Source organism: Engystomops pustulosus, chromosome 8 (genome assembly GCF_040894005.1).
Source record: "Engystomops pustulosus chromosome 8, aEngPut4.maternal, whole genome shotgun sequence".
NCBI classification, from domain to species: Eukaryota; Metazoa; Chordata; class Amphibia; order Anura; family Leptodactylidae; genus Engystomops; species Engystomops pustulosus.
The window spans coordinates 37,956,478-37,977,785 of NC_092418.1; the positions used below are offsets into that span (position 1 = coordinate 37,956,478).

Consider the following 21,308-nt stretch of genomic DNA (forward strand, 5'->3'; position numbering starts at 1 on the left):
ATGTTGCTTCCAAATGAAAAAAAAGTTTTTGGATTACAGACGATATGTATGTGGCCTATTTTGAAAACTGGTAAGATATTTGGCAGGTTAGCTTAGGGGGGAGAAAATGGTCAGCAGTTATGCAGTTATCTTTTAGATGCATTTATTAAAAACAGTTAATTCCAGAAGTGTTATTCCACAATTTTAATATTGACAACACATTGATGACATTGGGATAGGTGATCGATATCAGGTTGATGCTGGTTTCATTCCCAGCAACTTCAACATTCATCTAATTGGATGGGACACAGCAGCCACTGACTATAACACAGACCCATACGCTAGTCCTGACTGCCCATGAGTAGTTATGAGAGAGCGTTTTAGTATCATTTGGTGCCACTGCGCAGTTCATGGAGTTGTCTTATATACCATTATTAATGGAGCAAATGGTCAAGCACGTACTTTGTCACTTCATTTGTGACTTATGGAGATGGCCGAGGTCCATTCATTTCAAGGAACAGGACCCCCATTCTTGTGCTCAGTAGAACTTTGAAGAATTTGCTTTGTCATTAGACAATGTAAAAATATGACTTCTAACATGGTCTGAGAGAAGAACAAAAAACCTCCAATGATGTCAATGGAGAGGGTGGACAAGCAGGGTTACACCGCCAGCTATACCCTAGTGCAGTGATGGCGAACCTTTTAGCAGCCGAGTGCCCAAAAAGCAACCCAAAGCCCCCCTTATTTATCGCGAGGTGCCAACCAAAAATTAAAGCAGTAACTTATTGCTCCCTGTTCTTCAACAACTTTCAATCAGATTGGCCTCCTGAGGACAGCAACACAGTAGAAAGATGGAAAATTTGCATCATTTTAGCTGATTTCCAGTGTCCCTCTGTGCACAGAGAATCGTGGGGCCAGCAGGAGGTTCTCCAAAGATAATTCAGCCCTGTCTACTCATTCCCCCTCTTCCTACAGTCCCAAGTAGAGAAGCAAGTATGAAAATATGACCGAAAGCAGCATCTTTTAAGTTGCTTGGAACTGCAGGAAGATTCTTTGAGTCTTGTCTGGTGTGCTGGGGTGATGGCCCGGGTGCCCACAGAAAGGGCTCTGAGTGCCGCCTCTGGCACCCGTGCCATAGGTTCGCCACCACTGCCCTAGTGTATCGATCTGCCGACCATGCAACGAAAAACCGGTAGGAACTACTAAAGATACAAAAATGTTGCAAACCGTTGAGAGAAAAAAAACTAAATGGGACTCTTAAATTCTCTTCACCTGGTGATCTTGCGTTGACCCAACTGTGGTCCTGCTCTTGACATACAAAGTCTCCCCTGGCATCTTTGTTTCTTTGCTTTACCAGGGCTCTTTATTAGAATAAAGAAAACAAATTTCAGAACCCATAAGACCTGAATTTCACCCTGTGATTGATAGCCAAAAGTTGGACAATTCCTGTAACTATTTCCATAGCTCAATATTATGCTTTTAACCTTGCATAAATTCAAGAACCCATCTTAATGTCCCAGTCCTAGAAATCTCAGCGCTGTATAAACACAGCAGACTGGATGGAAACACGCCTTGCCAAGATCTATATTTCTTTTTTCTCTATCCTGGCTCCAGAGCTGTCTTTTGATAGTAACAACTGAGTGATGGAGTGTTTAAGTGGTCTTCATGGAAAGCTGAGGAGCCTTCATTTGAAGAATGACACACTCATAGAAACTACTTTGCAAAAGGTTTTGTAGATGGTTTTTATGTGGAGATTTTGCTAACTTTCTTGTACTATATTTTATTGAATACAGATTTTTCTAGGTTTATAATTTAAGAAAATGTTGTGTGGGGACATTAAGTAGGCAGGCAAAATTTGAGTTATTGGTGGGTTGAATGGGTCGATGGACGTATAGACCTTTTCAGGTTGATCGGGACCACCACTAAACCACCACCATGCTTTTATACAGTTGGGGTTTAGGTTCACAAACCTATTTAGCTTCCTTCTGCCTGTTGTTGCAGCTCGGTGGAAAAGTGCCATGGGTCTGCCGACATGGGCCTGCATGAGGCCTGCGGCGCATGTCCAGTATGCCTGATGAAGTTGAGAGCATCTCCCAATATCTAGAGTATATGCATCAAAGAGCTCATGTGGGCCCACAGCACCTTTCTACCTGTTTGCTGTTTCTGATTTGCAGCAACAGGTAGAAGTAAGCTACCATTAAACCACCAGCTGAGCTTTAGGGTCCCAAAAATCCCAGCAGGTTCCCATTTAAGACTGTGGGTGCCAAGTATCTCTTTAGGCTAATGTCATGGATTCCACTCTTTCTTTTAGAAGGATCCCAATGAATTGTGGTAGATTCCGCCAACTCATTGAGTCTAATATGTTTCTGCTTGGGTTTTGCTGTTTTATGGCAAAATTGCCATGAAAAAGTCAGTAATTATTGAGCAAAACACATAGAGACAATGGGGGTCATTTACTAAGGGCCCGATTCGCGTTTCCCGACGTGTTACCTGAATATTTCCGATTTGCACCGATATCCCCTGAATTGCCCCGGGATTTTGGTGCACGCGATTGGATTGTGGCACATCGGCGCTCGCATGCCAGCGAAGAAAATCGGGGGGGGGGGGGGGGGTCTCGTGCTTACCTTTACTCGGTCCAGCTTGGTGAAGATCAGTGCATTCTGGGGAACTTTAGCACAGCAGCGCCAACTGGTGGACGTCGGAGGAACTAACTTAGTGAATCGCCGGAAGATCCGAATCCACCGCAGAGGGGGGCAAAATGGTGTGAGAGCAACAAAATATTCTAAGAAATAGACAGTGGTGGGTTAATTCAGATCTGTGTCATGGCTTTCTCCCAGCATTTGCCTGTTGTATGAGCACTGTGTTTTGGGGTGAGGGCCAGGGAACTTTGCAGGCAAAGTATACTCCCCCCATCCCCCCCCCCCCCTCAGTAATGGTAGAAATCCGGCAGCCCTCCTGCTGTGTCCATACAAGTCCCGACTATAGGAGCAGAACCTTCCACAGAGGCCTAACTCTTGTTGTAGTTGTAGAGACTCCACACTGCTCTGCCCCCGTTCATCTTTACTATGCTGCCTTTGGTGGGGGATTCCACAGCTTGGGCCATGATGTGTTAGTTCCTATCAGCTCTTTACTGGATGTATCAGGCAGCAGGAGTTTTACTCGTCAGACACTTCTCAAAAGCAGGGACAAATCTCATGTGGAGTTGTACACATGAGATATTTTGTAAAGTGTTGAACTACTTGTACAAGCGTATATCATGCTTTTTTTCAGGCGTTAATGCAACATCTGGTGCCATGTGTGGTAGGGTTAAAGGGAATCCAAAGTTTTAATACCTTGCTGCTTTATTAGGCTACCTGCACACAAGTGTGCTCTGTTGTTTGTTGCCCATTGTGTTGTTAGGTCTGATCTTGCGTCGATGACGATAGACGCGCACACACAGGGCCATAGAAACCACGGCTTTGTGTATAAGCCAATTGAAATACATTAAGCCATTGAAACCACAGCTAGCACATGGCCAGAAACATAAGTATAGCTGTAGACCATTAGTGGACCTACTTAGCCCCAAGGTGGATCCGTCATGAGGCTCAAAAGGATAGCGCCTCCTCTCTACCACCTATGCCCCTGAGAGCCTCACATTAAAAAGAACTTTTGACCTTATTGTAATGGGATCCACTTTTGGATAAAGTGTTGATATCTTTCTCATCGCCCGGAGTTTCCTTTCTTTTGAAATGTGTAAAATATAATTGACCATTACAGGACGGGAAGTACCTGGTGCCAATGGCGAGTACAGGAAAGGAGGTTTCCATCATATCAGCACTATCTAAAGGGCTCGACTTCATCCTGTAATTTCATTCCTCATTCTTCATATTGAATTTAGTCCTTGCATTTAAGTGTTTTGAATTGTGATATTCTGTGAAAAATAAAAGCTTAAAGAGGACTCTAACAAAAAAGGTGTCAAATAATAATTGGAATTTTATACTTGTGGAAAAAAATGGCATGTATCTTGTAAATTCATCTACTTTACAAGGACAAACTTATAACTTTAGCCCCCATTTCATCTAGCTTTCTGACCTCGTGTACATTAAACTATTTAAATGGGCAATTTGTCTTTTTGAAGCTATTTTTGCAAGTTGCTGACAAGTTTCTTCCAGGCTGAAGGCAAATTACAGGGTATAATTACAGCCGTAGCAAACATGACCACCTCCTCTAAATTTTTTCTATTTTAATGAAGTGTGTGTGTGTTTTTTAGCAAAGTCGTAACTATTACGGTAGGTAGATGTAAGGATAGCCCTTTTTAGGGCTAATCCTTTAGTCCCCCCAATATTGATATGCAAATGTTCTAAAGAGGCTACTGTGGAGTAGTTGGAGCTGAGGCTACACGGTGCTTCTACTCCACGTCCCAGTAGTCTCTTTGATCCTCCTACTAGATATCTTCGGCTTCAATTTAAATGCTAAATACCGCACTTAGTCCGAATCGTCCGACGGCCTGCCCCCCCATTTCTGTTACATAAAAAAAGCTGGCATCGATGCAGCCAAAATCCGATCGCGTGCCACACAATCCCCGACACGATCCCCGAAAAGTTGGGAAACCCGACAAAAATGCGGCCCCGGGACCCTTAGTAAATAAGCCCCATGGTCTATATCTCCGTAGGGACTGTATATGGCACCAGGGACCTTTTTTTTTTATTGTGGGGCTGAAGTGGTTGGAGAAAGTCCTTGTGGCATGCTCTTCCACTCCCAGGCCCCACATAGTGAATTTGTTTTTCCCACTGTACCTCTTAAAGAAACTCTACAACCAGGATCAAAGATTGCAAATCAAACACACTTACCTGCTGATGTGTCCCCCTCTAGCAGGATCTGCTCTTAGCTCCTAATACCCTTATTTTTTACAAAACAAGGCTTAAATTATGCAAATGAGGATGAAGAGCTTTGGCCTCCGTAGCTGTCAATTGAGCATGGAGCCCTTCAATGCTTATTTGCATAAAGCTTTGTTTTGTAAAAATAAGGGCATTAGAAACTACAAAAAAGGGGAGATCCTGCCAAAGGGGGCACACACCAACATTTGAGTGTGCTTGGTTTACAATCCTTTATCCTGGCGGTAGATTTCCTTTAAAAGTAATGGATTGGCTAGCACAGTGCCTTTTTATCGAAGACTCGGTACGCGTGCTCATTTATGAATTATTATCAAATGTTTTTGCATCTTGTAACATTTCCATTGTTCTTCTGAGAACTCGTCAGTATTGGCAGACTTGCACATATTTCCAGGATTTAAATGGTAAGACACTTGTTTGTCAAGTATTCTGGCTTGTCTGAGTGTTGTTTGCAATACTGTGATTAACCCAAAGACATTGTACAATCTTCTTATAGCATCTCTGAGGCAATCGGCCTGATTCATTCGGCAGCGATGTTAGACTGGCGCGGACACAGGCTGTAATTCATTCTAAAATGTGTTTATTTTCTTTCTGTCACACATAACGAGTCTCTCATTACAGGATTTTTTCGCTTATTTTTCCTCCTCAAGAATTAACACTGAGCTGGTAATAAACTTACCAGAGCGTGGAAAAACTTTAGTGTTGATGTGGGTACATTTCTGAGTACTTCCCCAAAGTCAACCTAATGGAATAGTGAAAGGTTTAGATATACATTCATCATCTCTAGAAGAAGTGGATAACCCTGAGTATTTCCACATAATCGCATCTTTCAAGAGGTTGGATACATAAGTCTCCGACCTTTGGGCTGGTCTCTATGCCATACCCTCTTATAATAGCTTTGAGTAATATATGAAGTCACTTCTTGAAGTTGTGCGTAAGACTTGAGGCCTATTGCTTGCTTACTTGATATGCCAACATTTGTGTTCATGAGACCGGCGGACTGAGATTTGCGGCTTTAACAGTCAGCTCACACACAGGGGCGTGGAAACCATCACCAAGTGTATCCAACGATAGACATACACGGGGATGTGTGTTAGCCATTGACCCTTTGGCTAGCGCACACCCCCAATCTATGTTCTTGTGTATAAGGCCTAACTTTGATAAGGACCACATTTTGCTGGGTTAAAGCATCTCCAAATCAGTAGATCTTGGTTGGTACTTCTTCGAAGAACTCAACAAGTCAGAGGGTAAATAATTGGTTATAGGTGCCCAAGGCTTATGGGGCACAAAGGAGCTATTGTAGCACAGATGACTCCAGAAGTTGGTGCCAAAGAAGTAGCTACATGCTGAAGAGCAGTAACACTTCTTATAGTTTACTTTATCATAGACCCACTCTGGAAGGCTGGATGAATTAAGGCACCACTTATTTTTGGATATTTTAGATTATGTCACTAGAATGAGATGAATATCCCATATATAATGTAATATGGGAAGGAATGGGATAAAGTTTTGTGACCAAAGTAAAGATGCAGTAGGTAATTTTTTTCCATTACTGAATAATCCAACTAGACCATGGGTGTCAAGCACTAGACCGCTGGCCGGATCTTTGTGTTATACAGCCTGGCTCTTGTTTCCCTGCTCCTATGTTGCACTCTTCAGGAGTAATGACAGCATCACGTGTGCCGATTTCATAGCCGGCGCGTTCAGCAGCTGCACACTGAAGCAAAGAAGAGGACTGCTGCGGTTTCTGGGGAGGAGGGGAAAGGTAAGTAATTGTTTTGGGTATCTTTTTTTACACCCGTGCGGGAGGGAAGGGCACTGGGAGCGCTGTGACCACTGGGGAAGTACAGTGGCTAATGGGGGCTTTGGGGGGAGCACTGTGATTTCGGGGGGGAACTGTGACTGTTGCTGTGGGGGCACACTGATTATTTGTCTCCGTGGGGTACATACAAGCCATGCCGGTGTCTCAGGTTATTGTTATTTAATTCTATGTACAGTTTTGTGGTTACCCTCAAAAGAGCTGATTGCAATCGCAACACTGTCTGAATGTAACTACTAAAAAAGATCATGTATATACATTTATACAGCAATAAGGCAACTAGGAGCCTGATGTGCCCCCTCCACAACAAAAGTGAGTTTGACACCCCTGAGCTAGACCATGAATGTAGGCGACATTGTTTAATAATTAATTACAGAATGCAATGGAATTACTATTGTGCGCAAATAATAAGCGCTTCTAAAGGTTTTTTTTATTTTACAGGTTTTATTGTAAACCGGTTACAGCAGATAAGCATGTGAAAGGCACCGAAGAGCCAAGCCCAGGTTACTGCAAAAGGTGGGAATTTAACATTTTACATGAAATCCAGTACTAGTAATGTCCTAATCATTTCAACAAATTAATAACAATTTTCAAGCTCAGTGATTTTTGTCTTCGAGGAGCATCTCGCCTTAGAAAAATTGATGTGTCATCCTTAAAGTGTAACTAACTTTTGAACAAACTTTGCATAGATCGGTAGTCCTGTTTGTGCACGTAGGGGGTAACCCTGGTCCTGGTCATCCTATGGTGTGTAATCTTTACCATGCTCCTGTAACTCGCGTATCCCCTCCCTTCTGCACAGAGCTTGAGCTTCTATGTAATCCAAAACTTTGCCGAATTTATGTCATCCTTGCTAGCAAGTGGGAATTTAAAGGAAATTTCAGGTTAAAAAGCAGTTTAAGTAGACAGAACTAAGTGGAGAAGGAAGCATGTTTCTTAATTAAGCAATTTTCTTAATAAAAGTTTCTTGCATTCGCTTGTAATATTGAATTTATGGAAAGGTTGTTGAAAAGATCGTCTAACCCCTTAATGCCTATTTGACGTACCGTATATACTCGTGTATAAGCCGAGTATTTCAGCACACAAAATGTGCTGAAAAACCTCCCCTCGGCTTATACACGAGTCAATTAAAAAAAAAAAACCTTCCATACTCATCCTCTGGAGACCCGATGGTCCGCGTGGCTCCCAGTGTTCGGCGGCTCCTCTTCTGTCTTCCCTGCGGCTGGTCTTCGGTCTTCTCTCTTCTCTGTGTTGTATCAGCCGGCAGATACGCGTCCACGCTATCTGCCGGCTGGCGCACAATATCACGCGACAGTGTTGCTGGCTGATACAACACAAAGAAGACCGGAGACCGGCCGCGGGGAACGGAGCATCAGGGAGCCGCCTGTAGGTGAGTATGGAAGGTGTTTTTTTTTTTAAATGTGCTTGGCGAACAGGGCTGGCAGGCTGTATACTTAAGGGGGCTGGCTGGCTGTATACTTAAGGGGGCTGGCTGGCTGTATACTTAAGGGGGCTGGCTGGCTGTATACTTAAGGGGGCTGGCTGGCTGTATACTTAAGGGGGCTGGCTGGCTGTATACTTATGGGGGCTGGCAGGCTGTATACTTTATGGGGGCTGGCAGGCTGTATACTTTATGGGGGCTGGCAGGCTGTATACTTTATGGGGGCTGGCAGGCTGTATACTTTATGGGGGCTGGCAGGCTGTATACTTTATGGGGGCTGGCAGGCTGTATACTTTATGGGGGCTGGCAGCCTATGTACTACTGGGGGCTGGCAGCCTATGTACTACTGGGGGCTGGCAGCCTATGTACTACTGGGGGCTGGCAGCCTATGTACTACTGGGGGCTGGCAGCCTATGTACTACTGGGGGCTGGCAGCCTATGTACTACTGGGGGCTGGCAGCCTATGTACTACTGGGGGCTGGCAGCCTATGTACTACTGGGGGCTGGCAGCCTATGTACTACTGGGGGCTGGCAGCCTATGTACTACTGGGGGCTGGCAGCCTATGTACTACTGGGGGCTGGCAGCCTATGTACTACTGGGGGCTGGCAGCCTATGTACTACTGGGGGCTGGCAGCCTATGTACTACTGGGGGCTGGCAGCCTATGTACTACTGGGGGCTGGCAGCCTATGTACTACTGGGGGCTGGCAGCCTATGTACTACTGGGGGCTGGCAGCCTATGTACTACTGGGGGCTGGCAGCCTATGTACTACTGGGGGCTGGCAGCCTATGTACTACTGGGGGCTGGCAGCCTATGTACTACTGGGGGCTGGCAGCCTATGTACTACTGGGGGCTGGCAGCCTATGTACTACTGGGGGCTGGCAGCCTATGTACTACTGGGGGCTGGCAGCCTATGTACTACTGGGGGCTGGCAGCCTATGTACTACTGGGGGCTGGCAGCCTATGTACTACTGGGGGCTGGCAGCCTATGTACTACTGGGGGCTGGCAGCCTATGTACTACTGGGGGCTGGCAGCCTATGTACTACTGGGGGCTGGCAGCCTATGTACTACTGGGGGCTGGCAGCCTATGTACTACTGGGGGCTGGCAGCCTATGTACTACTGGGGGCTGGCAGCCTATGTACTACTGGGGGCTGGCAGCCTATGTACTACTGGGGGCTGGCAGCCTATGTACTACTGGGGGCTGGCAGCCTATGTACTACTGGGGGCTGGCAGCCTATGTACTACTGGGGGCTGGCAGCCTATGTACTACTGGGGGCTGGGTGGCTAAGTACTACTGGGGGCTGGGTGGCTAAGTACTACCGGGGGCTGGGTGGCTAAGTACTGCCGGGGGCTGGGTGGCTATGTACTGCCGGGGGCTGGGTGGCTATGTACTGCCGGGGGCTGGGTGGCTATGTACTGCCGGGGGCTGGGTGGCTATGTACTGCCGGGGGCTGGGTGGCTAGGTACTGCCGGGGGCTGGGTGGCTATGTACTGCCGGGGGCTGGGTGGCTATGTACTGCCGGGGGCTGGGTGGCTATGTACTGCCGGGGGCTGGGTGGCTAGGTACTGCCGGGGGCTGGGTGGCTAGGTACTGCCGGGGGCTGGGTGGCTAGGTACTACCGGGGGCTGGGTGGCTAGGTACTACTGGGGGCTGGGTGGCTAAGTACTACTGGGGGCTGGGTGGCTAGGTACTACTGGGGGCTGGGTGGCTAGGTACTACTGGGGGCTGGGTGGCTAGGTACTATGTACTACTGGGAGGCTGAGACCAATGCATTTTCCACCCTCGGCTTATACTCGAGTCAATACGTTTTCCCAGTTTTTGGTGGTAAAATTAGGGGCCTCTGCTTATACTCGGGTCGGCTTATACTCCAGTATATACGGTACATGTACAACACAAAGCCTTTAAAGGGGTATTCTCGTCTGGGCATTCACATTCTGTTCCATTAATCTGCCATATATAAACATTTCTTCAATTAGATGTTATTAAAAAAAATGTTCCTGTGTGAAGATAATTTCTCATAAATGTAGTTGTTTTGTCCCTTAGAAACGAGATGGCTTCCTCGGATACGGCCACCTCTGCTGGAGTGATTGCACAAGGAAACAAATTGTTTTTGTATATGAAATGTCCGGGATTTACTACATGTCCCACAGGCGTCCTGTGGTAATGATTGCTGAATCCAGGAGGTCAGACAAGACTCAATAGCGCATGTCTGGCCACCGCTGCCAGAGTGTGACGTGGTCGTAACCGAGGAAGCTATCTGGTTTCTAAGGGACAGAATGACTACATTTATGAGAAATTATCTTCACACAGGAACATTTTTTTTAATAACATCCAATTGAAGAAAAGTTTATAAATGGAAGATTAGTGAAACTGAGTGTGAATGCCCAGGCGAGAATACCCCTTTAAGGAAGTACTCATGGAGCAGCCCTCATCCTACATGGTGATTGTTCGCTGCATTATGAAGCAAACACCCACCGCTGACATCCACAGGTGTTAACCATTTAAGTACTGCCCACAAACCTGCCGGCGGTGTGTGGGCGCCGCCATATTGAAGACACCCCCCTTCCCTAGAACTGATATATAAAAACACAAATAAAAAAATAAACATGTTAGGTATCCCCAAATCCCATGTGTTTTTTCTATATTTTCATTGTCTATGCAATTCTTTCCCAGTTTCCCAGTATATGTCATGGAATATGAAATAACCTCACTGGAAAGTAAAATTTGTAGAATAACAAATAGATAACAAAGGTTATCGATTTTGAAAGACTGGGAGTGAAAGATGAGGACTTAAAGAGTTTTTTTATTTACACTCAGAGGTCGCATTAACGCCTCACCACGCGTCATAGACGCGTGATGAGGCGCCATTACCCCCCAAAATAATTGCCATGCGTAAAAGAACGCATGGCAATTATTCCCTGTAGCGCGCAGGCTGAGCGGTTCAGCACGCGCTGCAAATGAGGGAAATGTCTATCGAGCGATCGCAGCGCGCGCTGGACCGCTCAGCAGGACACGTGACTCAGTGTCAGGGGCGGTCAGGAGAGACCCGGAGCGAGCGCGCAGCCCCCAGGGGGAGGCATGTGGGCAGCGGGGCTGCCGCTCCCCGTCCTGCTCCAAACGCTGCCTGCGTTTATGTGATCGACAGGACCGGGTGAGTGTGTGCCGTGTCCTGCTTGGATCACCAATATGTTATCAGATGGGAAGCTTTTGGAGAGCGGATGACGCCACAGTCTGCAGCGGGTGATAACAACGGCCTCCGAAAATAATTGGATATATATTTAATGAGCTCCCGGACGCCTCCAATCATTGACTGCTGTGCACAGGGGGCGCTCTATCTGCACATCTCCCTCCGGAGGTTCATAGGGGGGTATAGATGGCTGCTCAGGGCACATTATACATTTGTGTTAAATTCACTCAAAATGTAATAAATCGGAGGTGTCTGAGGCTCATGGGAGTCGCTTATCCATAGGTGTTTCCCTGCTGCTTCTAATATCAGTAGGTGGGAAATCCTTGCAATTCCCGCATACACATGCATGCTCAGCTTTGAGTGGAGTAATGCCCAGTCAGACTCAGGCATATGTATTCGATGTCAGAAATTGGCAGGTTTGGGGACCGTCTGATGTGTTTGGGGGTCCTCCTGCACAATTGCAAATGTTCAGAGGGGGGATTGTGCATGTTGGATTTAACCCCTTAAGGACGGAGGGTTTTTCGGCTAATTTCTCGCTCTCCAACTTCAAAAATCCATAACTTTTTCATTTTTACGTGTACAGACCTGTGTGAGGGCTTATTTTGTGCATAACAAATTTTACTTTCCCGTAATGTTATTTATTATTCCATGCCGTGTACTGCGAAGCTGAAAAAAAATTCCAAATGTGGAAAAATTGAAAAAAAACCGCACGTGCGTCACGTTCTTGTGGGCTCAGTTTTTACGACTTTCACTCTTCACTCCAAATAATACGCCTACTTTATTCTTTGGTTCGGTGCGATCGCGGTGATACCAAATTTATATAGGTTTTATTGTGTTTTAATACATTTTCAAAAATTAAACGAATGTGTACAAAAAAGAAAAAAAATTTTTTGCCATCTTCTGACGCTAATAACTTTTTCATACTTTGGCGCACGGAAATGTGTGAGGGGTCATTTTTTGCGAAATGAGGCGACGTTTTCATTGCTACCATTTTGAGGTCTGTGCGACATTTTGATCATTTTTTATTTCATTTTTTATGTTATGTAAAAAGGTGTAAAAGTCGCATTTCGGACATTTGGGCGCCATTTCCCGCCTCGGAGGTCACCGCCGGCCGTAACCGTTTTTATATTTTGATAGATCGGGCATTTTGGGACGCGGCGATACCTAATATGTCTGTGATTTTTACTGTTTGTTATGTTTTATATCCGTTCTAGGGAAAGGGGGGTGATTTGAACTTTTAATATTTTATTAATTTTTTTTATTTTTTAAACTTTTTTTTTTCTTTTTTTTTTCACTATTTTTTAGACCATCTAGGGTACATTAACCCTAGATGGTCAGATCGCTCCTACCATATACTGCAATACTACAGTATTGCAATATATGGCATTTTTGCAGGTCATACATTACAATGAGCCACTGGCTCATTGTAACGAACCTGCATAAACCATGTAGCCTCGTGTCAAAAGAAGACCCGAGGCTACCATGGTAACCGATCGCCGCCCCCCCGATGACGTTTGGGGGCGTGGCGATCAAAAAAAAGATGCCGGCGCCCGCGCGCCGCCGTCTTTTAAACGCCGCCCGCGACTTTGCGGGCGGCGTTTACAGGGTTAATAGCCGCGATCGGTGCAAGCACCGACCGCGGTTATTAGCGGTGGGGGTTTTGTGCAAAATGCAAAAACCCCCACCTCTGTATGAAGAGGACTCAGCCCGTGAGCCCTCTTCATACATCCCTTATACCTCTGCGCCGTAGAGCTACGGCGCAGAGCGTTAAGGGGTTAAAGGGGTTCGCCGTGTCCTGTTTGAGTGTGCCGTGTCCTGTGAGCGTGTGCCGTGTCCTGTGAGCGACCAGTGTGTGCGCGCTATGTGTGCGGTGTATTACCGAAATTTTCATACTCCTCCTCGGGTAAAAATACTCCTCAAAAATTGTGAGAGGAGTATTTTTACCCTTCTGGAAAAATGTTAGTGCGACCTCTGCTTACACTACTTTTAGGAATATGTGTTGGGATTTGGTATATACGTAAATTGGTCTGACAGTGGTTATATAGCAGATTTGGATGTGATGACACCTTGGTGATCTATAGGATATCTCACAGATAGGTGCAACGCTATGGATTTCACACTGTCCTTGCATTCAATGCAGCTAAACCTGTAATGAGATCTAAACCTGATCGGGTCGTCTACTCCTGCTCCTTACATAGCATTGGCTGGGTTGTATGTTAGATGATAAATGGGGATGCACTAATAATGACCGAAAAATCCCTGTATTACCATTGTATTACTCTGTACAGCCTTACATTTTGTGAATCATTATGTCTTGCCAAAAATCTGAGCAAGTTTTACTTTGCGAGAGATTCAGGTTATGTTTTCTTCCCCTTCAAATCATAGAATGTGTTATACATTATACAAGATAAACAACACCTCCCCATGATTGCCGATTTTATAATGTAAGGCCAAGTTGCTATGACAACTGATGAAAACGGCAGAAGACATGAAAATTGGGCCTAGTGTCCTCGCTTTTAATAAAAGGATGTTCTGAGTGACAATGCTACATGTTCTGAAAAAAAAATGTACAAAGCTGTAATTGTCTTTGAATAGTAGAAACAATTCACAGCTTGGTACATCCGAAGATATAGTGTTCTTCTTCTGTGTACATCATGTCTATAAATCATGCTAACCATTATGTAACCGGCACCCCATGTAGGTTATGGTTCCAAAAATACTTTACTGCATATATGTATCTGGTAGGAGGATCAAAGAGGCTACTGGGTCGAGGAGTAGCCGCACCTTGTAGCCTCAGCCCCGGCTACTCCACGCCTCAGTAGCCTCCTGAGAAAATTGGCATATTAGGGGAATAAAAATTTAAAAAAGATGCATTGGACGAGAGGATTATCCCTTAAAAGGGCTAATCCTCACGTACAATAGAGGTGCCTACCACCCGATCTACCTTAATAGGTAGATCCGTGGTTTTAGGTTTCCTTTAACTTCTACAAAGCACTGTTGGTAAATTTCCTGTAAAGGTGTTGTACCAACTTCTATTGATGTCCCCTACCCAAAGGATAACAATATGATATGACTCTCATTAATTGATGGAGCGGCAGGTCAAGAAAGAATCTTAGTCCGTCTTCAAATACTATGGGAGTGCCCAAATATTGCCAAGCACAACGTCTGGGCACAACTTCTGGCACCCATAGACCCATAGTGAATGGAGTGGCAGGACACATGCTGGACCTGTTGCTCCATTCAATAGTGGGAATGGGACCCCTGTTGTGTGATCGGTGGGAGCCCCATTGGTCGCATCTTCACAATGTCAGATTATCCACTATCTTGTGAATAGGGAATAGCAATAAAAGTTGGAACAACCCCTTTAAGGTTTTGTTCACATCTGCAATAATTAGGATGTTGTGGATCTGTCAGATGACTGACTTGTATTAGGGTCCGTCTGGACAATCCGTCACATTATTTTTTGTTTTTATAGAAGGAATTGTGTAGCAGATATTCTCAAATATGGCAGGAGAGTTCTTTCCCAGTTTCGTTATCTAGAAGCCATTTTTAAATGGTACGGATTAAACCACATATGGGGTTTTTGTTGCATGCGGTGCAGTTTCAATTATTTTTTTTTAATACCAAAGGCAGTAGTGTCCTTTTATAACGAATAAGAAATTTTCAAAAAGAACAACCTGTGCTTCTTCTTGCTTAAATCTTTTGTTAAATTTTCCTCATACAATTTAAAATCCATCATGGTTTGTACGTCAGTTTCCTGGCACAGCACCAGTTATGTACACAACTTTCTTTCTCTCACTCCCCATGGCCTCACCCACTGTATATCCCTTTTCACTGTATGTCCTCACTGACTGAGACGGGAAGAGGAAATGAAGGTGGATGAATTAAAGTCTGCTGCGGCTCCTCCCATTTATTGGTGCTCAGTCATGTAAACAAAGAATCAAGGAGAGTCTGCACACAGCAGAAAAGTAAAGGCTTATGGGCAACTTGGTGACCAACCCCCTTAAGTGGAAACACATGTGCAATTAAGCCAAGTCCCTTCTTGTTGTGTTAAAATAACATTTCAAGAGGCGATTCAGATGCCAAGTGTGAATGCGACCTCACATTGTATTCATGCAGCCAAACCTCAATCGAATGTATGCAAACTTTTTTGAGGTCCAGAAAATTCAGCAGAAAACAAATCTGCATGTGACCCCATTCTAATTTAATGTGAAGCTGTCAGCTGGATAGTGCTACCCATAATTGCTACCAGAGGAGTGTGAAAAATATAGATTGATTCAGCTGCACACCGTAACCAAATGAACTATTCATCATGGCCTGGGTAGGGAGTGTCAAGGACTCCATACCGGTCCTGTGAATTGCTTGTCATCTGTAGGAAATGTAATTCTTACCTAAGCAGATGATTCCTCTGCTTCTGACCATGTGATCTCCTCTCCATGTGATTCTGTATGGCGGCGGCTCGTGTGTGTGTAGTGAAGTACAGGGTGAAGCTTCTTATCTCTGCCAACAATGCAGCGAGAATGATTAAATTGCTCTCAAGCCATAACTCATAAAACGGACACCTTGGAGAAGCGTCTATAAAACAATGTTTGGTGATGGATGGCCTTGTTATGACACGAAGGCCGGGATGGTATCCCTCAGACCTAACAGGTGTTTTATTTTCTTTTGTTTTTGTTTTTTTTAAAGGGCCAGAAAACATAATGATTAATTCATCTCTAGAAATGGCCTTCAAAGTGAAAGGCGACTTTCTAAGATGGCAAAGGGCACTTTTGTATTGAAGGATGACTTCACCTTTAGGGTGCTTGATAATCTTTATTTTAGTATAAAGTACACTCACCGGCCACTTTATTAGGTACGCCTGTCCAACTGCTCGTTAACACTTAATTTCTAATCAGCCAATCACATGGCGGCAACTCAGTGCATTTAGGCATGTAGACATGGTCAAGACAATCTCCTGCAGTTCAAACCGAGCATCAGTATGGGGAAGAAAGGTGATTTGAGTGCCTTTGAACGTGGCATGGTTGTTGGTGCCAGAAGGGCTGGTCTGAGTATTTCAGAAACTGCTGATCTACTGGGATTTTCACGCACAACCATCTCTAGGGTTTACAGAGAATGGTCCGAAAAAGAAAAAACATCCAGTGAGCGGCAGTTCTGTGGGCGGAAATGCCTTGTTGATGCCAGAGGTCAGAAGAGAATGTTCAGACTGGTTCGAGCTGATAGAAAGGCAACAGTGACTTGAATCGCCACCCGTTACAACCAAGGTAGGCAGAAAAGCATCTCTGAATGCACAGTACATCGAACTTTGAGGCAGATGGGCTACAGCAGCAGAAGACCACACCGGGTGCCACTCCTTTCAGCTAAGAACAGGAAACTGAGGCTACAATTTGCACAAGCTCATCGAAATTGGACAGTAGAAGATTGGAAAAACGTTGCCTGGTCTGATGAGTCTCGATTTCTGCTGCGACATTCGGATGGTAGGGTCAGATTTTGGCGTCAACAACATGAAAGCATGGATCCATCCTGCCTTGTATTAACGGTTCAGGCTGGTGGTGTCATGGTGTGGGGAATATTTTCTTGGCACTCTTTGGGCCCCTTGGTACCAATTGAGCATCGTTGCAACGCCACAGCCTACCTGAGTATTGTTGCTGACCATGTCCATCCCTTTATGACCACAATGTACCCAACATCTGATGGCTACTTTCAGCAGGATAATGCGCCATGTCATAAAGCTGGAATCATCTCAGACTGGTTTCTTGAACATGACAATGAGTTCACTGTACTCAAATGGCCTCCACAGTCACCAGATCTCAATCCAGTAGAGCATCTTTGGGATGTGGTGGAACAGGAGATTCGCATCATGGATGTGCAGCCGACAAATCTGCGGCAACTGTGTGATGCCATCATGTCAATATGGACCAAAATCTCTGAGGAATGCTTCCAGCACCTTGTTGAATCTATGCCACGAAGAATTGAGGCAGTTCTGAAGGCAAAAGAGGATCCAACCCGTTACTAGCATGGTGTACCTAATAAAGTGGCCGGTGAGTGTATATCGTAGCATAGTATAGAGCAGTATGGTCAGTGTTTACCCAGCACATGGTAATGCAGCAGAATAGACGTCCCACCCATTCACTTATAGAGGACATGTTATAGTCAACACGTGGCGCTTAGAAACGTAATGCAAATGAAATGTGGAGGGGCTCAGCTCATGTGTTTCACTGAAATTTTTCTAAACGCAATGCTATGTGTGACCGCGCCCCAAGGATATTCCTAAATGTGCTGATTTATTCTGCGGCTGCCTCCCCATAGAGAGACATTGGCTCATTGAATGCTATGTGTAGACTCCAGGAAGAGGTCAGGAAGCCCCCAATTCTGGTGTCAGGTAATCATTGGGAACCGGTACATGTGATCATTATTTGCTGTCCATGTTGTCCATGGAGATGTGTACAGAAATTATATTATGGATTCAAGAAATTTTAGAGCTTTACTCAGATAAAGTTTATTTTTTCACAAATTAATAGGCAAATTTGTTCATCACAATAGCCATTACTCTCATCACCTATGTCCAGAAGTTTCCTTGCTACCCCCCCCCCTTTTACCCTTTCCCTGCAGTTGTTTCCCCTGTCTGTCCTGATTATCTCCGTGAAGAAAAAACTGGATGGATTCTAACTTCTGTAGGGGCTGCAGCACCCTGCTCATTCTGGCTGCTCTGTATAGCTAGCAGGGAGCCTTATCCAGCAGCTTTGTGAGTACTGAAGTTTCCTGCAAAGAAAAGAGGTTGGTTGCCCCCCCACCCTCCTCCATTACCTGCATCTCGAGCTATATTATAGGCCTTTCACTCCACCCCCCAGCTCCTGCAAACTGGACACTATCATCACAGCAGGGAAGCTATTATGCCTTACACAGTCTATACCCTACATGTAACTATTTCATTTCTGTTTTCTGCTTCTTATACCATGCTCTTTCATGTGATGAAACCTGCCAGGTTAGTCATTTTATAGAATCTGTATGTATACACTATGCAGAACCAAGTGGATTTATTTGTTGGAATATGATTGGATTTTCAGCTAAGCTCTTTTGATGAGAACACCCATAAGAATTATGGGCAGGATGTAAATTACTCCACTCAGAAAAAGAAAGGAATAGATTAGTCTGACATCGGGAGAGAAAAGAACTGGACAGCACATCCACACATTATACTATAATCCTATTGCTGCTAGGCTACATTTACAAAACAAACTCTAGGTTCTTAGTTACATTTTTATCAAATTGCATAAACCCACTAGCCACTTCATGTAGGTCCCTACGCTATTAGGTGAGGCATAACATGGCATCCACTGCTGCAGGTTAGTCTCCGCCCGCTTCACTGCTGCTGAGGGAGATTTCTGACAGGTAGCTTTAGAAGAAGAATGCCATATAATAGAAAAAAAATTAGATCTGGGAGCTTTACAAAGTGATATGAGTAATGAAAAAGTAATGGTATATTCTTTAAATACAGATTTAAAAACTCTGACTATTTTAAGTAATTTAAACTAGTTCTGTGAAAAGATTGTTACTTGGTTTACAACATTGTTCATTATTGTCAACTTCTATGGATGACCTACACATAGTCAGACACGCATGTTTTTAGACCCAGCATGTGTCTTATTGGCGCGGGCAGTGTAGACTAGACTAGATTTTTCCTCATACGGCGTCTCGGTTTCCATGCCAGATATTAAGAAATCTTACAAGTCTAGAGACTTCATTGAAACCAGACTATAGACATGTTTTGTGAGCAGATGAGACATGAGCAGTCACATGGTCCTGTAGGCATCAGGTCTTCCTTTTTTATTAAGTTCAATGTTTTATGTTTCATGAATTTTTACTTTTATAATTGTATATGAAAAAAAATGCTAATAATTGGGATTTTGTATGAAGTTCTGTAATTCCACTGCAAAAAGTCTACAAAAAGTTTTTCAAATGTATTATGTTTTTTATTCTTTTTCTTTCCTGTTTGCATTTCGGTGCGAATATTTAGTCTTGTAGGTTTGCGGTGAAATCATATATTAATAAATCAGCAGTAGAGTACACTGTGAGCAAATTCCAAAATTTCGAGCATTAGACTATTAGCGTGAATTGGAATTTGATGGGTCCTTAGAGCCGCTTCATCAAAGACTGACATCTGGATGTTCTCAAGCCCCAAATATTTAGTTGTGCTTGTATAGCTGTGACATTGTCCTTGGTGGTACTGTTAGTATTCCACAGAATTTGGACTGAAAATATTAAAGGCCATGGATAATTTTTGTTTATCTTTATGATTGTGATCTTTTTACAGCTTTTGTGTGTTGTTCATGTCTTGTCCTTCTCTGACAGATTTCTCTCTGAGCACCCATTTAAAGGGGCTTTCGGCCCTAAAGATACTGTTAATATTTCCATTTGATTTGCCCTTAATGTGGAATGAGTAGGGGTCCAGCATCTCCACTCTTCACTAGATGATAACCACGTAATGAAACGGGAAGCCGACAGCTCTGTTCTCTGTGTAGTGGTCAGACCAGGTTACTGCAGATCAGCTCCTTTGAATGGCAGCTAAGCTGCAGTGATTTGGTTCATCTACTATACTGAGAACAAGGTTGTCTAAATCCCAGGATACAAATTTTAGGGCCCTTACCAATTTTATATTGAATCTAATATTAGGAAAGATCATAAATTTCATAAGCGTCTGATTGTTCCCCCTGGTTTTAAACCTCAGCCATAGATAAAATATATGCAGTATGTGCTTGGGCTGTACTTTATATGTATGTTTATATGTGTATATGTCTTGGAAAGAAGTGCTATTGACTTTGTATATCTGTAGAAGGTGTATGGGCATATTATGGTCATTTTCATAGAAAGCCAAATAACTAATAGGTTTGTAAGTTTTTGTTTTTGCTTCAAAAATAAACTGGGGGCAGAAATATAAGCTGTGTGCAAATGTTTCTTCATGGTTTTATGTCAACCAAGGGACTCAGTGGTATAAAATATAAGGCGACAGGGATTACCAATGTGATGCATATTGCCCACTGACCAGACACTTTCTTTAGCTGTTGGGGGAGCACTTGCTTGACTGGTGGCTATTCCTAGAAAACTTAGTATTAATATTACAACCCAGCCTAGTGTACGTGTGTCATCACTGGTTTCCAGGTCCTATGACTGTATTTTTTAATGTAATGTCCTAAAGTATTCTATGTTCCCTTAATATGTTATGGTGCTGGGGACGGCCTGGAGTAGCTCCTGGTTTTTATTAGATCTTTGCAGGTCTCCAGGATGAGCAGAAATGCAGTACTTTTTGATGCCACTGCTAATTAGAAGACTTAGGCTTCCGATTCTAACTTCTTCCTCATTTTAAGTTTTGGTACTGGAGGCAGCCTGAAATAGGTTGTTGGGGGGTCTAGGTGTATGACTTTCTATGATATGATATGCGGATCAAAAACGGACAAGCTCTGTTGGGGGGAGGGGGGGCTGGTCCATGTGGACTGGTGGTTTAGTGTCAAATCAGCATGTTTGCATACACTTGCATAGAGCTCATATAGAGCTGAGCAATTCTATTGGTTTTGGCATATATTCAGCATTTTTCATACATCGAATTCAAATCTTTTCTGATTGCCTTTGGGCAAATCTTATATAACAATTTCCAGCACAGTTTGGGCGACATCGGTTTGGAACGATTCAAATTGGATCCAGACGATTTGATCCAAATCCACTAATTGAATCTTGTATGATTCACTCATTCCTACACTTCTACTTGTGTCTGGAGCTCTCAGAACCCCTCTGGTCATTCAGTGAAGCAGACGTAGCATACTCGGCCTTCACTGTGCATGTGCAGTACATCAAGCACATCCGATTTTAAGACCGGGTGCATTACGATGGCTTCAACTCACAGCCGTTGGGAGCACCACAGATCTTTTGGATTCTCCTCATCGTTGTCATCCCCAGGTATTTAAAGAGAATCCGTCAGGGCGATTCGGGACATTAATCCAGAATTCAGTTCTTACCTTT

General features: G+C 44.1%; 1 protein-coding gene across 1 annotated transcript in view; it reads left to right on the forward strand.

Moving 5' to 3' along the window:
- Positions 1-21,308, forward strand: part of MRTFB (myocardin related transcription factor B) — a 195,135-nt gene that overhangs the window by 44,408 nt on the left and 129,419 nt on the right. Inside the window, exon 2 of the mRNA XM_072122644.1 lies at positions 7,111-7,185. Within this exon, the coding sequence (XP_071978745.1) occupies positions 7,111-7,185 (75 nt within the window). The remainder of the gene's footprint in view (positions 1-7,110; positions 7,186-21,308) is intronic.